This window comes from Montipora foliosa, chromosome 14 (assembly GCF_036669935.1).
Source record: "Montipora foliosa isolate CH-2021 chromosome 14, ASM3666993v2, whole genome shotgun sequence".
NCBI classification, from domain to species: domain Eukaryota; kingdom Metazoa; phylum Cnidaria; class Anthozoa; order Scleractinia; family Acroporidae; genus Montipora; species Montipora foliosa.
In genome coordinates, this window is record NC_090882.1 from 2,837,045 (window position 1) to 2,853,134 (window position 16,090).

The 16,090-nt window shown below is 43.1% G+C and overlaps 1 protein-coding gene across 1 annotated transcript in view; it reads right to left on the reverse strand.

Annotated features, from left to right (window-relative positions):
- The window catches only part of LOC137984887 (dermatan-sulfate epimerase-like protein), a 28,293-nt gene extending 15,241 nt beyond the window's left edge, over nt 1-13,052 (reverse strand). Inside the window, exon 1 of the mRNA XM_068832218.1 lies at nt 12,846-13,052. Within this exon, the coding sequence (XP_068688319.1) occupies nt 12,846-12,921 (76 nt within the window). The 5' untranslated portion in view covers nt 12,922-13,052. The remainder of the gene's footprint in view (nt 1-12,845) is intronic.
- Between the last annotated feature and the right edge of the window lie 3,038 nt (nt 13,053-16,090).

Consider the following 16,090-nt stretch of genomic DNA (forward strand, 5'->3'; position numbering starts at 1 on the left):
GACCGTGAAGGAAAAGTATCAAGAATCACCTTGGTTTGTACGCTCCTGAACGAGTGGCACAAGCTTCATGTACACAGAAAAAGTGGATTACTTTATCGTACCCAGCTGGTTTTTCTCCCACTGAAATTTGCTCGCACCGTTTACTGTGAACTCCATGAAGAAATAAGCCACCTTGTTGTTGAGAGAGTGCTAGCTCTGGCCCGCGAGAGATTTATTGGCCACACATGAGAACAGATGTAGAAAACTTTATCCATCACGTATGCCGATGCCTAAAACAGAGACGTCCAAATCTACCAACAAGAGAACCATTACAGCCAATTACAAAAACGGCTCCTCTTCAAATGGTTTCTATCGACTTTGTGCACCTAGAGCGAAGTTCAGGAGGCTATTAATATATCCTGGTGGTGGTAGATCACTTACCAAGTATGCACAAGCGTACTCGACGAGTAATAAGACCGCTATTACTGCTGCAGACAAGATCTTCAATGATTTCATCCCACGCTTTGGATTTCCCGAGAAAATCCATCATGACATGGGAGGCGAGTTTGAAAACCGTTTGTTCAAGAGGCTTGAGGAACTGTCTGGAGTACTACACTCGAGGACTACTCCATACAATCCACAGGGCAATGGTTTGGTTGAGAGGATGAACCGTACGTTACTCAGTTTGTTGCGAAACCTACCTGAAACTCACAAATCCAGCTGGAAGGACCATGTAACTAAACTCATTCATACATACAACTGATATAACAGGTTATGCGCCATGTTACTTGGTCGCAATCCTCGCCTGCCAATTGATGTAATGTTTGATCTCGAGTAGGAATCAGGAGCAAATCACATGCTGGAGTATGTTACCAAGTGGAAATCGGCCATCACTCGCATTAAAATCTGCCATGAAAAGTGCTATGAGAGGGAAAAAGAATTATGACAAACGAGTAAGCTCATCAGCGCTGCAAGTAGGAGATCGTGTCCTGGTACGCAATCTCACTCCTCGTGGTGGCCCAGGAAAGCTCCGTGTCTTATGGGAAGGACCAAATCATCTGGTCGTTGCAAGAAAAGGGGAGGGAGCCCAGTATTCGACGTAAGACCAGAATCAGGTCAGGGAAACTCTAGCCTTACTCTACATCGAAACCTGTGACTCCCTTGTGACTGGCTGCCAGGGAAACCCTGGGAGGACCTCCCTCCTGTAAAGCAAGACCCAGGGAACACCAGCACCTTACTATTGTGATGACACTGATCCAATGGTAACACGAATGGGACGGAAGTTCCGGAATGGAGGGACAGCGAAGACCGATCCTCCAAAAACATTTCATGCTGTAACCGCCCACCTGAGACGTGATAGAAATGACCAAACAAAGATACAGGTAGAGTCTACAAGGAACGACGAACCACAACCAGACTTCCCCTATGCTTCCGCTGGTGAAGGGTGTCAAGTGAAACGGGAAGAGAAGCTAACATTGCTGGTACTTCTGGACGAAGCACCGTTGATGGAGGACCCCAAGTATATGGTGGAGAGATGAACGAGCAAGAGGATACTGGCAACTTAGGCCGCAATCCCATAATTAGCGTCGTATCTGAGTTGAGTTTTTTGGTTCTCTACTCAGAGAGAGGTTTCTTTCCGGGTAAATCCTTTATTGACCAAGTTTTTTTGGTCAAGATGGCTGGACATTGGCTGGACTCGTTCTTTTTTTGCTTGTTTATGGTCCTCGACTTCGTCTCGGTCCATAAACACGCAAAAAAAAAAAACTTAGCCAATATCCAGCCATCTTGACCTCACACTTGGTCAATAACCTATATATATCAAGCACATAATACAACTACCGCACCTCTCTCTCTTTTGGCTGTTTCTGATTTCACGGAACTTGGAGAGCTTTTTGGACGGGTTGGCTTTGGAGGAAAAAGCACCTCTAGGTCCACTTTCTTCAGGGCCTTTATGCACCACCGCATGAGAGAGCTCTCACTTTTCTGCACGCTGGGGGGCCTAGAGATGTCGACAGTACCGTGATAAGCTGGTCTTTTCCCAATCTTTTTGTCCATAACTTGCATAATATCATCGTTATGGAGCTCAAACATGCCCTTATCTGCCTCCTTTTTACTTAAATTGGAAGTCTCTGTCATTTCTTTTTTCTGTCCCAAACTTCCATTCACGGACCGTCCATGTTTTTGCGATGTATTTTCCTGCCTGTTTCGGGCTAGCGCAAAAATCGTCACCGGAGTTACGTTCATAGAATTCTTAGAAATTTCACTCGGCGAATAGGTGCGCCTTCTGCCATTGTAAACTGGTAATACGCTTTCTTTAAGCGTTACACTGCTGTTGTGCACTCTTGAAAAGGGTGAATTTCTACGAGTTGCTAAAATGTCGTAGGTTTCGATGCCGCCGTCGATTATCACCACCGGACGCCTTCACTTTCTTTTGCCCTTGTTCACCTCCCTTGTAATGAAGCAAAGACGATAACTGCGTTTTCCCACATGAAGTCCTAGCTTCATCGATTCCTTCAGCCTCGTCATGTTCGTCGAAGGCGTCCATTACTTCCGCCCTTTCTGAGACTTTACCTTGTCCGTGTTGCATCTCCTCACAAACTGGGCCTGTGTAACTCACCATATAATAATCTATGTCTGGAAGCTCTTCACTTCTCTGTGTTTTAAAAGTTTCTCCATTATTGCCGTTTGTACCATCGAATGCAGAATTTTGATCTTCATTCTGAATCTCCTCCTCAGTATTCCATACTATTGTCTTGCCACCTAATTGGGTCTTGGCTCTGTTACCCTCGGTGGCTTTGTGAGTCGACAGCGCAGGTGTCTCTTCCTGTGGATCCCCTTCATCTACGGGAAACACACGGAACACAAAAGTCACCCAAGCGAGTAATGTGAGAAATACATGAAAATATTACCGGTATGCATCGTCAAATGAGAACTCGGAGAAATCCGAGCCCCAGATGGGATTTAAACCCACCACTATCCGTGATATAGTACGTATGTTCTAACTATTGAGATACTGGAGACTCTGCAAATAGGTATAATTCTTTATTATATAAAACAAATAGATCCATGTTGCTTTTTTAGTTGCCGTGCGTCTGTTCAGTAATAGATCACAGAAGACGTCAAAGTCTGGTAAGAACATCACTGGCACACTCGGCTACCTTTTTTGTTCTTACCACATTTTGACATCATCTGTGATCTATATATTACTGAACATGGAATCTATTCGCTAAATAATACTAAAGTCACACGATAATTCTTACAAATGTCGCTTTCACTGTGAACCTAAAGCCGGTTACACACAAGGAAGTTTTCCTTGACAAGTTTTATTTACTGGAGAGTAAAAAAAGAAAAAAAAAGCTTTCCTTGTTTAGTGCTCTTGTTCAAATGCTAGCATGACAAGTAGCAGAACTTGCTGGTCTGTACGGGTCGCCAAGGAAAACTTGTCAAGAAACTGGAGAAAATTGCGGGGCGCTCAGTGGTCTTGGTGTCGCGCTTGCTACATCACTCTTCCCCTGGAACCCCTACGCTCAAGAGAAAGCTAGCCTGCGTGGGAAGTTTTTCCATGCGGGGAATATGAAGATTTTTGTCTCGCCCATTTTTCGCGCGGTCGAAACATCAAAAAATCTTTCATGTTTCCCCACGGAAACGCTGGCTATGTAGGCTAAGAGAAACCTTGTGGAGTACCAAAATAGATTACTAGAGGGATCGAGACAAGAAAACTCTTAAGCGCTGAATTTTCCTAATTTAGATATTGCTGCACTAAAAGGTAAAAGACTGCATATCTTTATGATTAAGCTTGGAATCGTTACTGAAAAATGTACTATTGAAAAAAAAAAACGCCCCGCGTTTTTTGGTTTTCGTTGTCCTCTGCGTACTTGTATCGCTGGCTTCAGTGAAAACTGGTCAAAAGCAAACTCGTTTATTTGTTCACACGAGCAAATAAAAATTGTCAACGCAAAACTCGTCAAAGGACACTTGTGGCATACACACGACCCAACGAAAATTGTCCATGACACTTGCCGAGGAAACTACAATAGCTCGTGCGTAACCTGCTTAACCGTGGTCCGTGTATATAGAAATCCGCCAGAGGACTGGACACTGTATGCGACGTCATGTGACGTCAGAGAGAGACCCATGTGCTTTTGAAAAAGTTATGAAGCTAAACAGTTAAGTTAAAAACTGTGGAAATACACGTGGAATAATTCAACATTGTGTGGATTTCTTGTGTAACATTTTGGGGGCCTGTCCGGGAGAAATTGTGGAAGAAACTGGATGGTTTTATTAACTGTTTTGGATGGTCGATTGATCACTGTGTACGAGGACTTGAGTGTATCGCCGCCATTACACCTCGATTTTGTGTTTCGATGGACAACGTTTTGTCGAGCAGGATGCAACGGGTTGTAGTTTAAGGGAAATATGTGGTGTGGACGGCTGGTCATAAGATAGTGGGGGACGCGGATTCGAGAACAGGGAAGGTAGGAACGCTGTTTTATTGGATTTTATGTATGCTGGTTTGTGATCGTGTTGTTTATAAGTAAATGCGAAATGGCCGAAGAGAGAAACTGATTCTCCTGGATCGCAAAATTTTGTCGTTGGACTTGAGTAGGTTATGTGAATTTGCTCTTCATGCTAAAGTTGAAAAGTCGGCAGTAGAGGGCAAGAGGAAATTAAGTGTTATTCGGGCCATCAGACGAAAAATTGAGGATTCAGTTGAGGATTTGTGTGACGATGATCAAATTGAGTATGTCGATGGGTTAATCGCACATTTGGGCCCACCGCCACTCGAGGGAATGGAAGATAATTACGGCCAAGAAGAATTAGAAAACATAGGCGACCTAAAGAAACTCAAGGAAGAGCTGGGTACATTAGAGTATAAGCAGCAACAAGTCGTGGAAAATTGGCAAAAATGCAGAAGAAGAGCTTACTGACTCAGTGAAGGACGAAGGCACGATTAAGTTTCCGGTTAAAGGGGTTGAGCAAAGCATATTCCGCAGCAGAGATTTTAAAGTACAAGGAGTGGTGGGCGACCCTGGCCAGAAGGATAAGCTGGGTTATCAAGCTCTAATATCCCAAATAGAATCAGGGCTTGCCAAGGGATACTCGGATAAGGAAGTAGTTAGTGCCGTAGTCCGTGCTATACAGCCAGGCCTGCAACTAAGAAGCTATCTAGAAAACATGACTGACCTAACCCTGCCCAGGCTGCGTAAGATTCTTCGCTTCCATTTTCATGAGAAAAATGCCACAGAACTTTACCAGCTTCTAACAAACATTGCCCAGCTGCCCAATGAAGACCCGCAGTCATTTTTGATGAGAGCACTCACGATTAGACAGAAGATAATTAGTGCTTCAAAAGAGTCTGATAGTGGGGTTAAGTATGATGCTTCCTCGGTGCAAAGTTTGTTCCTGCATGCCTTGGAAACTGGTCTCGCTGATGAAACCATCCGTACAAAAATACGACCTCTCATTCAAAACCCAAAAGTCGCAGACGAAGACCTCATTGGAGCAATGAGCCTAGCCATATCGGCAGAAGCCGAGCGAAGTAATAAGTTCAGTCTTACTAACAGGGAAAGTCTGCAAAGGTGTTCACCGTTGAAAGTGCAGTAGAACCAAACACAAGGAAAGAATTGCAGAAGGACTCACAAGTCCTAGCTACACACTGAAGGCTGTACAAGCAGAGCTGGCCACAGTGAAATCGGAAGTTAAGACCCTCCGGGAAGTAGCAGGTAACCAGAAAGGAGACACTATGATACCTAGTCATCATGGTGGGGGGTGGAGTGAAAGCTGGAACAAGACGACCAGGTTGCCAAGAGTGTAGAAGGAAGGGGGAAGGCGACCGATGTCCACATTGCTACCTCTGTGGTGGCTTGAACCATATTTCACGCTACTGTCAGACCAGGCTCAGAAGTTATCCGGGAAACGCAGCCAGGCTACCCCCGCGGGACAGGGAGTAGCCTCGCCAGAGAAAGAGAAGTCCCACCAGTGTAGTTGTTGCCTGAAGCCCGATTGCCACACAGTTACTACAGTGTTCAAGGTGCCAGTCTGTTTTGGTATTGTTCGGTGCGTTGCCAGAAGGCTCATTGGCCAAAGCATAAAGTGTTATGCAAAGCAATCAAGGAACTCTCTGAGAGAGAATCGTTTAAAGAAAAGGGGTTAGGAGATGCCAAGACAGAGGTGTGTATGCTAGTCACATCTCTCCCAGGAACAGAAGCGCATAGTTAAGCTGGTGGGAAAAGAAAAGTGTTTGGTAGATTGCTACCTGAATGATAAGGCAACAAAAGTTTTAATGGACACAGGAGTATAAGTTTCAATTGCTTCAATAGACTTCCTGAAGATCCAACTACCAACAGTCAAAATAAGAGATCTTGAACACTTACTTGGTACAGATGGGTCCATAAGTTTGCAAGCAGCAAATTGGACAAATATCCCTTACTGTGGATGGGTGGAGATTGGTGTAAGGTTAACAAATGAAAATCAGACAGAAACAAGGGTTCCGGTCTTGGTGACAATGGGGCCGGAACATTGAGCAGCCCATCATGGTTTTAATGTTATAGAATTAAGGGTCAAGAATACTGAAGGCAAAGAAGATGATGCATTACTGGGAAGGATGTTAAGAAGCTTTAAAATGAGTAAAAGTGGTGACATATAGCGTTGATAAGCCTAAATACGTACTCCCAATTCTGATGAAACTTTGTCTAGTTAAATCTACAAAGAAGCCACACACTGTCCCTGCAGGGGAGAATGTTTCACTTACCCTTTCGTGATAATACTGGACCAATCTACCGTAAGACCCCTGTCATTTTTGAGATAGATGAGTGGACAGCCTCGCCTGCAGGATTGGCAGTCCACGAATCCCTTACCACTGTGAAGGAGAGTGATGTAACCATCTCATCAGTCGCATTGACCAACAACACAAACCACGACATCACCTTGCCTGGAAGAGCTGTCCTGGGGCGCCTCCAACTTGTCTGGTCAGTTACTCCTGTTGAAGTCAGGTTTAAGGATTCTGAGACACCGACCCCATGCAAGGGACCGCCCTCTGAACACGATACACCAGCTGAGCGGATTGAAAGTTACTTGCCCTTGTTACCTGAAGTTTATTTGAGTGGACTGACGGTAAGAAAAAGGAGCAGGCAAGACAGTTGTTGACAGCGGATGCCATTCGCAACTAGCGATGATGACGTTGGCTGCATTCCTGAATTGGAGATGGATATTAGATTGACTAGTGACCAGCCAGCGCGGACGAATTACATTCCCATAACCGTCAACTCTACCCAGAAGTTAAAGGTTACGTTGAAGATTTGCTGAACCGAGTTCATCCGGAAGTCCAAATCAACATTCTCAAGTAGTGTTGTCTGTGTTGGCAAGAAAGATGGCGGAATGAGGTTATGTATAGACTACAGAGAATTAAATTAGAAAACAGTGCCAGACCGGCATCCTATTCTTCGGACCCAGGAAGCTTTGGACAGTCTAAGGGGCAAGTCGTGGTTTAGTTTTCAGGATCAGGAAAAAGCCTTTCATCAGGGGTTCATCGGCGAGAAAAGTCACCGTTAACTGCGTTATTACATCTTGGGGGTTATACGAATGGGTGCGGATACCATTCGGACTCATGAATACGCCCGCAAGTTTTCAAAGATTTATGGAGAGCTGTCTTGGAGAGCTACGTGCATGTCGAGATGTGTATCCCCTACTTAGATGATGTAATCGTATTCTCAGAAACTTTTTCGAGACATATTGAACATCTGTGTAAAGTTCTTCGTCGGTTGAAGAGTTATAGTGTGAAGCTTAAGCCTGGAAAGAGTGAATTGTTCAAACGGGAAGTGTCTTTCTTTGGAAGAGTTATTTCTCAAGACGGGTACCGAATAGATCTCAAAGCTACGAATACAGTAACTGCAATGAGGATTTTAAAACCGGGGACCGTTGGAGAAGTAAGAAGACTCATGGGTCTACTTGGTGTGTACCGCCGTCATATCAAAAACTTTGCACAAATAGCAAAACCCTTTTATGATCTCCTCAATCAGGACCTACTGGGGAAAAAGAACGCTACCTCAACCAGACAGAGCCCAGGGCTGCGTAGTGGACAGTTACATCTTCGTCACCAGTGGAGTGGGAACCAAGGAACCAGTCTGCATTGGCTACCCTAATAGATAAAATAACTTCACCTCCTCTACTGGCATACCCTGATTATAATGAGCCATTCATTTTACACACCGATGCATCACAGGATGGCTTGGGAGCGGTCTTGTATCAGAAGCAGAACGGCTCTACCCGAGTGATTGCATATGCATCTAGACTCTGACCCCGTCTGAATCGCAACTACCACATGCACTCTGGCAAGTTGGAATTCTTATCATTGAAATGGGCAGTGACAAAACAGTTCAGGGACCTCTATTACGCTCCTGAATTTATAGTATAGACCGACAACAATCCCTTGACTTATGTGTTAACATCCGCTAAGTTACATGCAACAGGATTGCGGTGGGTGGGAGAGCTTGCAAACTTTAACTTTGAAATACGGTATCGACTAGGCAAGTTGAATGCTGATGCTGATAGCTTTTCCCGATTGCCCCGTGACTTCCACACCTACATGGACAGTTGTACTGAGAAGTTAACTCCCGAAAGCTTGCATGCAATCTCGGCAGTCCAGACATTGTCAAATAATGGGGACTCAATTCTGCTGACAGCCCTGACTGATGGAGAAGAGGAACTCCATCTTGTCGACGCCCTGTCACTAGCATCTTGCAATCAAGTAAGAGTGGTGGATTTAGTGAAAGCACAGAGAGAAGACCCTCACATTGGACGCGTCCTTGAATCAATCAAAGCAAACCACAAACCGACCGTGAAGGAAAGTATCAAGAATCACCTTTGGTTTGTACGCTCCTGAACGAGTGGCACAAGCTTCATGTACACAGAAAAAGTGGATTACTTTATCGTACCCAGCTGGTTTTTCTCCCACTGAAATTTGCTCGCACCGTTTACTGTGAACTCCATGAAGAAATAAGCCACCTTGTTGTTGAGAGAGTGCTAGCTCTGGCCCGAGAGAGATTTATTGGCCACACATGAGAAGAGATGTAGAAAACTTTATCCATCACGTATGCCGATGCCTAAAACAGAGACGTCCAAATCTACCAACAAGAGAACCATTACAGCCAAATTACAAAAACGGCTCCTCTTCAAATGGTTTCTATCGACTTTGTGCACCTAGAGCGAAGTTCAGGAGGCTATTAATATATCCTGGTGGTGGTAGATCACTTTACCAAGTATGCACAAGCGTACTCGACGAGTAATAAGACCGCCATTACTGCTGCAGACAAGATCTTCAATGATTTCATCCCACGCTTTGGATTTCCCGAGAAAATCCATCATGACATGGGAGGCGAGTTTGAAAACCGTTTGTTCAAGAGGCTTGAGGAACTGTCTGGAGTAATACACTCGAGGACTACTCCATACAATCCACAGGGCAATGGTTTGGTTGAGAGGATGAACCGTACGTTACTCAGTTTGTTGCGAACCCTACCTGAAACTCACAAATCCAGCTGGAAGGACCATGTAAATAAACTCATTCATACATACAACTGCATATAACAGGTTATGCTCCATGTTACTTGGTCGCAATCCTCGCCTGCCAATTGATGTAATGTTTGATCTCGAGTAGGAATCACTCGCATTAAAATCTGCCATGAAAAGTGCTATGAGAGGGAAAAAGAATTATGACAAACGAGTAAGATCATCAGCGCTGCAAGTAGGAGATCGTGTCCTGGTACGCAATCTCACTCCTCGTGGTGGACCAGGAAAGCTCCGTGTCTTATGGGAAGACCAAATTCATCTGGTCGTTGCAAGAAAGGGGGAGGGGAGCCCAGTATTCGACGTAAGACCAGAATCAAGTCAGGGAACTATAGCCGTACTCTACATCGAAACCTGTGACTCCCTTGTGACTGGCTGCCAGGGAAACCCTGGGAGGACCTCCCTCCTGTAAAGAAGACCAGACCACCAGCACCTTACTATTGTGATGACACTGAACCAATGGTACACGAATGGGACGGAAGTGACAGCGAAGACGATCCTCCAAACATTTCATGCTGTAACCGCCCACTGAGACGTGATAGAAATGACCAAACACAGATACAGGTAGAGTCTACAAGGAAACACGAACCACAACCAGACTTCACCTATGTTCCCGCTGGTGAGGTGTCAAGTGAAACGGGAAGAGAAGCTAACATTGCTGGTACTTCTGACGAAGCACCGTTGATGGAGGACCCTCAAGTATATGGTGGAGAGATGAACGAGCAAGAGGATACTGGCAACTTAGGCCGGCCGCGACGTCTAAGACAGGGCCCTAAACGCCTTACTCATGACACTCCTGGGGAACTAACTTACGTGTGGCAGGTTCGTGCCAGTCCATTTTCAGGAATACAGCAGTTCGGGATACCCACATTGCCAACACCCTACATACCTGAACTTCCGGTGAACCATTGCTGTGTGCTTCCACCAGCCTTGAACTATATAGTTCCACCGGTACCACCCATGATGTCCTGGAACGCGAACATGGTAGTGCCTCATATGATGCCAAATCCAGTAGTATGGCAGCTGCCACAATGGAGAGTGCCATACCAGTCATTCCAGTGCAGATAAAGAGTTTTTCTTTTTTGCCTATTACATTGTTGTACTTTAAAAAAAGGAGACTTTTCCTAGGTCTACACATTCGTTATGTGAATGCTGTGAAAAGATAGTCGTTGTTCTACAGTTTCATGAACATCAGTATGGACAGATGAATAGCCCATTTCCGAGTTGCTGCATGCCTCAGTTTCAAAGCGAGTCCTGGTGCACAGCCATTCAAATGGAAATGAGTTGCGTATTCTTATGCAAATCGACTCATTTCCTTTACAATAGTTGAGCACCAAGACTCACTTCGAAACCGAGATAAATAGCAACTCGGAAATGGCCCATTAAGAGATTAAGTGGTCCATAGGGAGCTGGGCCTGATCACCCCACTCCAGAATTTAAGAAGTAGAGAATTCTGAATCACAAGCCAATACTCTTGTAAAGAATTATTCTGTATTGCAAGTCAAATGTCATGGATGAAATGTTTTTAAGTTAGGGGGGAGTGTTAGCTATAGAAATGCGCCAGAGGACTGGACACTGTATGCGACGTCATGTGACGTCAGAAAAGAACCATGTGCTTTCAAAGAGAAGTTGTAAAAGCTAAAAAGTTAAGTTTAAACTGTGGAAATACACGTGGAATATTTCAACATTGCGTGGATTTCCTGTGTAACACAGGAGCCGTCACAACTACAAAAGATGCTAATCGAACCACAGGATCACGACATCACATTGCCTGGTGCGATATCACATGCATTTCCTCTGACAGTAGAGAATGATCGATTTGAACAAGTGATGGTATCATAGAAATTGATTCACCTTATGTCCGAGTCATTCAAAGAACTGTGCAAACAATCAAAGCTATATAGGATAAAGCTCTATTATTCGACCAGGATCATATTTATCTTTGCACACACATTAATGGAGTCACTCCTGTGTAAGCGCTAACGGGAAGGAGACAATAAAGTCTTCTGCATTTACTCCCAAACTGATCAATCACAAACAACAGGGAAAAGGATCAGACGACATAGGAATTCTACTTCGACAGGTCAAGAAAACCATAAGAGAGTTTAAGGACAGGAGTCACAGTGACATTTAATCTAACTCCTGAAGCCGCACCTATCTGGAAAGCAGCTACCATCGTAGTACTCCATACCATAGTGGGAGTTTCCTACTTTAAACACCTGATGGAGTTGAGTATCATAGAAACCGAAAACAAATCATAAAGACCAACCAGCGACTTGACGTCATCATCTTATGTTGCCGAGTTGGCGCGCAGTAGATCGATATCTCACAAAAGGCAAGACTAGAAAAATCTTACTTCTACCACAAACTCTGCTTCATTACCAAAACCTACAACACGATAAACCAGTGACACGTTACGGGTTTGACAACTGATGTACCGCAAAGGGAAACCATCTCTGTTTTCGGAAAAAAGGGCCCATTTCTCGAAAATCCCGGTTTTAAACTTTCCAGGTGTTTTACGGGCTCCCTATCTGTCTCTCTATCTTCAAACCACGGCGATTTCGAGGCATGAAACTGCCTGAGCAATTATGTTGTTTTTTTTTTTTTGATTCTTGTAAATTTAAAGACCTGGGGCCCGTTTCTCGAACGTCCCGAAACTTTACGGGCCATTTTCGGGTGTCACAATTCCCTTTGTATCTGAAGAACGGAGAGGATTTAAGTCGTCAAACTTCACAGTTATTTTTCTTTTTGTTACCTTAAAAACATGGTAAAAGATCAGCTTTCCAAAACAAGCAGTTGGCAGTTTCAAAAATGTCTTTTCGGGCCCGAAAAGTTTTCGGGACTTTCGAGAAACGGGCCCCAGCTTTCTAAAATTTCGGGCCCGGAAAGTTAACGGAACTTTCGAGAAGCGGGTCCAGTCAGGTCACTAAAAAGGACGCTTAAAGGCTTCGACGATTGTTTCTGGTAACTGAAAAATTGCGCCCTTTTTTACGGCAAATGGTTCATAGTTTTAAAGTTTACGCCAAACAAAGTCTACAGTAGGGCGAATTCATATGGTCCATCACACTCTGTCAATAGCCAAATGGCCGAAGCCTTCCAGATGTTCTTTTATTCTCGATTTGCTGCTGTACATGTTCTTATTTTCGGTAAACACGTCCGACCAAACTTCAAGTCCAAATGTTCCGTAATTTACCTTTTAAATGTTTTTTTGTCAAAAAGTTAGTCAAGGCTTTTGACTACGGTTTTTCGCTACCTTACTGCATCAAAATAGAAACAAAAGGGAAGGTGTCTTATTGTTTTGTTACCTTGTGTATGCTGTCGGAGAATACCACGTAAAACTCGTTGACAGGGCGCGAGTATCCTTCTTATGCAAAGCGTCATGTGATCAGCTCAGCACGAATTTAGGGAAATCGCTAGCTCTGAGTTAAAGCTTTTTGAACAACGGAGAAGGATTTCCAAGGAAACTAGAGTCGTAGCAGTTAGAGACTGCGTGAATTGTTCATGTCAATCGAACGCTTGTGAAGTGGTTGCATATGTATCTATATCTGATATGAAGACTAGAAATAACGCCATTGGCTGAAAGTTGCCACAGCTGATTACATATCACAAGAAAACAAAGGGGCCATTTCAGTTAAAATTATGGGAAGGAAATTAACAGAAGAAATAGGCTTTTTTTTCTTTGTCTTTTCAATCGCTGTTGTGATAAAGAAGGGGAGGTCTGGAAAGTTTGACACCCAGTCCAAACTTAGTATCTTATACTTACAATAGTTAACTTCAACAGCTGGTAAAAAGTAAATCAATATTCGGGGTTTTTTTTTTTAAACTTTTCTTACTGGTTTGAGCAGCTCTCTGATTATGACCATTTTCCATTGTTTTATCGCTGAAAGAATGTGAAATATTGTTTGCAAAAATTTACTGTATACGGAGCTTGGGTTTGCCAGTGTTTCCGAGTGTATTTCGATGTCTGTAAAATATAGCGCTTTTTGTCCATTCAAGATTGTGGACAGCTCATTTCATTTTATCACTATAATTGCTTTTATTTTCGTGATTTTAAGTGGGGTTGTTTTCCACTTTCAGTTTTGTACAAGCCTTTTTAGAAAATAACAAGGAATTCTCGATGACTTCACGTAAAACTCAACCGATAGGTTGGTAGCCAAACTGATTTCGTCTGTGTAGATTTTTCATCAGCATCGACTACAAGTTGTTTACATTGATAGAGGAAGATCCTGCCAAACTTAGGCTATCAAGTTCTTATGTGAAACGTTTCACCTGGCTCTGCTGCGAAGGTCCCCGTGGTGATTACATCTTTTCAGCTGATATTGCTAGCACTCACGCCGTAAGCTTCTTTCTTTCGGAAGATAGCATCCTATGGGGTGTTAAACTGAAACCACAATGGCTACAGTACGGCAAAGCAAATGTCACTTCAAAATCTAACTTTGTACTATTTGAGTACTTCGGGATTATTTCCATCTTGTTCAATTTAGAGAATATGGGCTCTGACGGTATCCTTATAACTGGATTTTCAAGAACGGTTCTGAAGTCGGAAAATAGAAGATTCACTGTTGTTTCCTTATATTGTCGTCAAATTCTTAAATTTGATGATTTCACGTTGTTGTTTTGCAAAGCACGGCAAAGGTATGAGGGTCGCTATTGTAGCACGGAGATTTTTCCTTTTTATAGCGATGATATTATCGTTTGCGGCGTTCGATCGTTGCCGCAGAAGTCATCGTTTCTGAAACTCCTTCGCGTTTAGAAACGACTACACAATACCAACCAAAAAGTCATTTGAAGTAAATATATGCTAAATCCTAGAAATCGTGCAGTTTTTTCAACTTGCCACTTCCAAAATGTCGATCGGCAACGAAATCTATAGAGAGATTTCACCCCGCGTTTGCGACGTCAGGTTAAAATTTGTGTTTTGTTTAAAAGCAAAGCAACTTCTATGATCGTGGCTTATTTCTTGACTGTTAGCTACACTGATATCGAGCGACTCAGTTCTCAAATATGGACACAAGTTCGATTAAATAAGAGAGTTTTCCTTCATGCTTTCATAACAGCAGCCAACTCATTCGGTGCCGTTTCCCGGGCGTCTTTTTCACGCCGTCGAACAACGAACGACCTTGGAACTGGAATCGGACGAACGTTTTTAAGGTAAAGATCGAAAATGAATAATTCACTGTTTTACGCTCGTGTTCTAGGGCTCAAAATTTGGTTATTTGGCAGAGTATGTGTAAGTTTTCTGTGGATATTTGCTAATTATAGCGTGTTTCGTAGCTTAACTTTTGCGGCCGACATCGTTTTCAATCAAAGTCAGTGTACTTTACACAAGAACATACAGCAACCGGGCGTTTAGGTGCTTTGTTTGACGAAATGGAACGCTGATTCTTACCAAAAAATTTACAGGTAAAAGCCAGCGTAAAAAACTTATTTGCCTTTAAGATATTCCTCCCATTCCTTTGTAAACAACGCATCTTTCTGCCATTGAAAATTTGTCAGAAAAGCGTCTTATCAAAACAAAAGAAAAAACAGATAATGAAGACTTGACCCCTTTATTACTTGATTCTTACCCCGTCATCACAGATAATTCAAGGATTCAAACTAAGTAGCCCTCATTCAGTGAAAGAAGTGAAAGAAACTTTAAAAGTGTGACATAAAAACAAAACTTTTGGATAAATCCCGAGCGAGTCAAGTGCTTTTACCGAGAGCAATTTTACGAACAACTAAAGAACACAATGTTATTCTTTCGTGTGCCCGCTGTCATCATGTTAAAACAGCCGTCCACTTTGTCGATCATGGTTGCCTTGGGCGCAATTTAAGGCTAAAATATTTCTATCATAAATTCAGATTGTTTTGAAATGTGATTTATAAAAAATGATAAGGCTTCCAGTAATAATCTGCAATCGATTTCATAAAACTGCTATAGCCTTGTGACCCAGGAAACTCCTAAAAGGAAAGACTTCTTGATATACATTTGTGACAACTAGAATTTCCGCTCAGTGTTGTTATAGCAACGCCCGAATTGTGCAGGAACTTACCGCCCACATTATGTATATTTCGGCACAAGTCATCTCTTTTGGAAAGAAAGAGGCAGTCGACATCTGTTTACTGAAAATGCCATTACTTATTATTCATTTCCATTCTCACGCTTTCTTCTAAAACCACGATTGCATCTCGCAAAAATTCTTTCGGAATACACAAAGGATGAAATGTTAAGTTCGCGGAAGAAGAACAAAACTAGGGTAATTCCACAGTTTTGCACTGCTCACCTCGTTCCCAGGGTCTCTCCAAGGAAGGCCCGGGAAGAAGAGAGACCCTGGGGACAAGATTGCCAACTTCGTCTCTAGGTTGTTTCTATCCCAGGATGCTTCTATTCACGAGTGCTCACGCCATATTGGCATTTTGAGATGATTGACCGGACATTTTAATGACTAACCTTATAAGGTGGCAAAGATTAGTATAGTTTTCTGCGCAACGAGTGTTATGATCATTTTGTCTCAGGTTGTTTTAGTATTTTCAACAGAAATCTTTGCACGAAAACGTTTATGTAGGA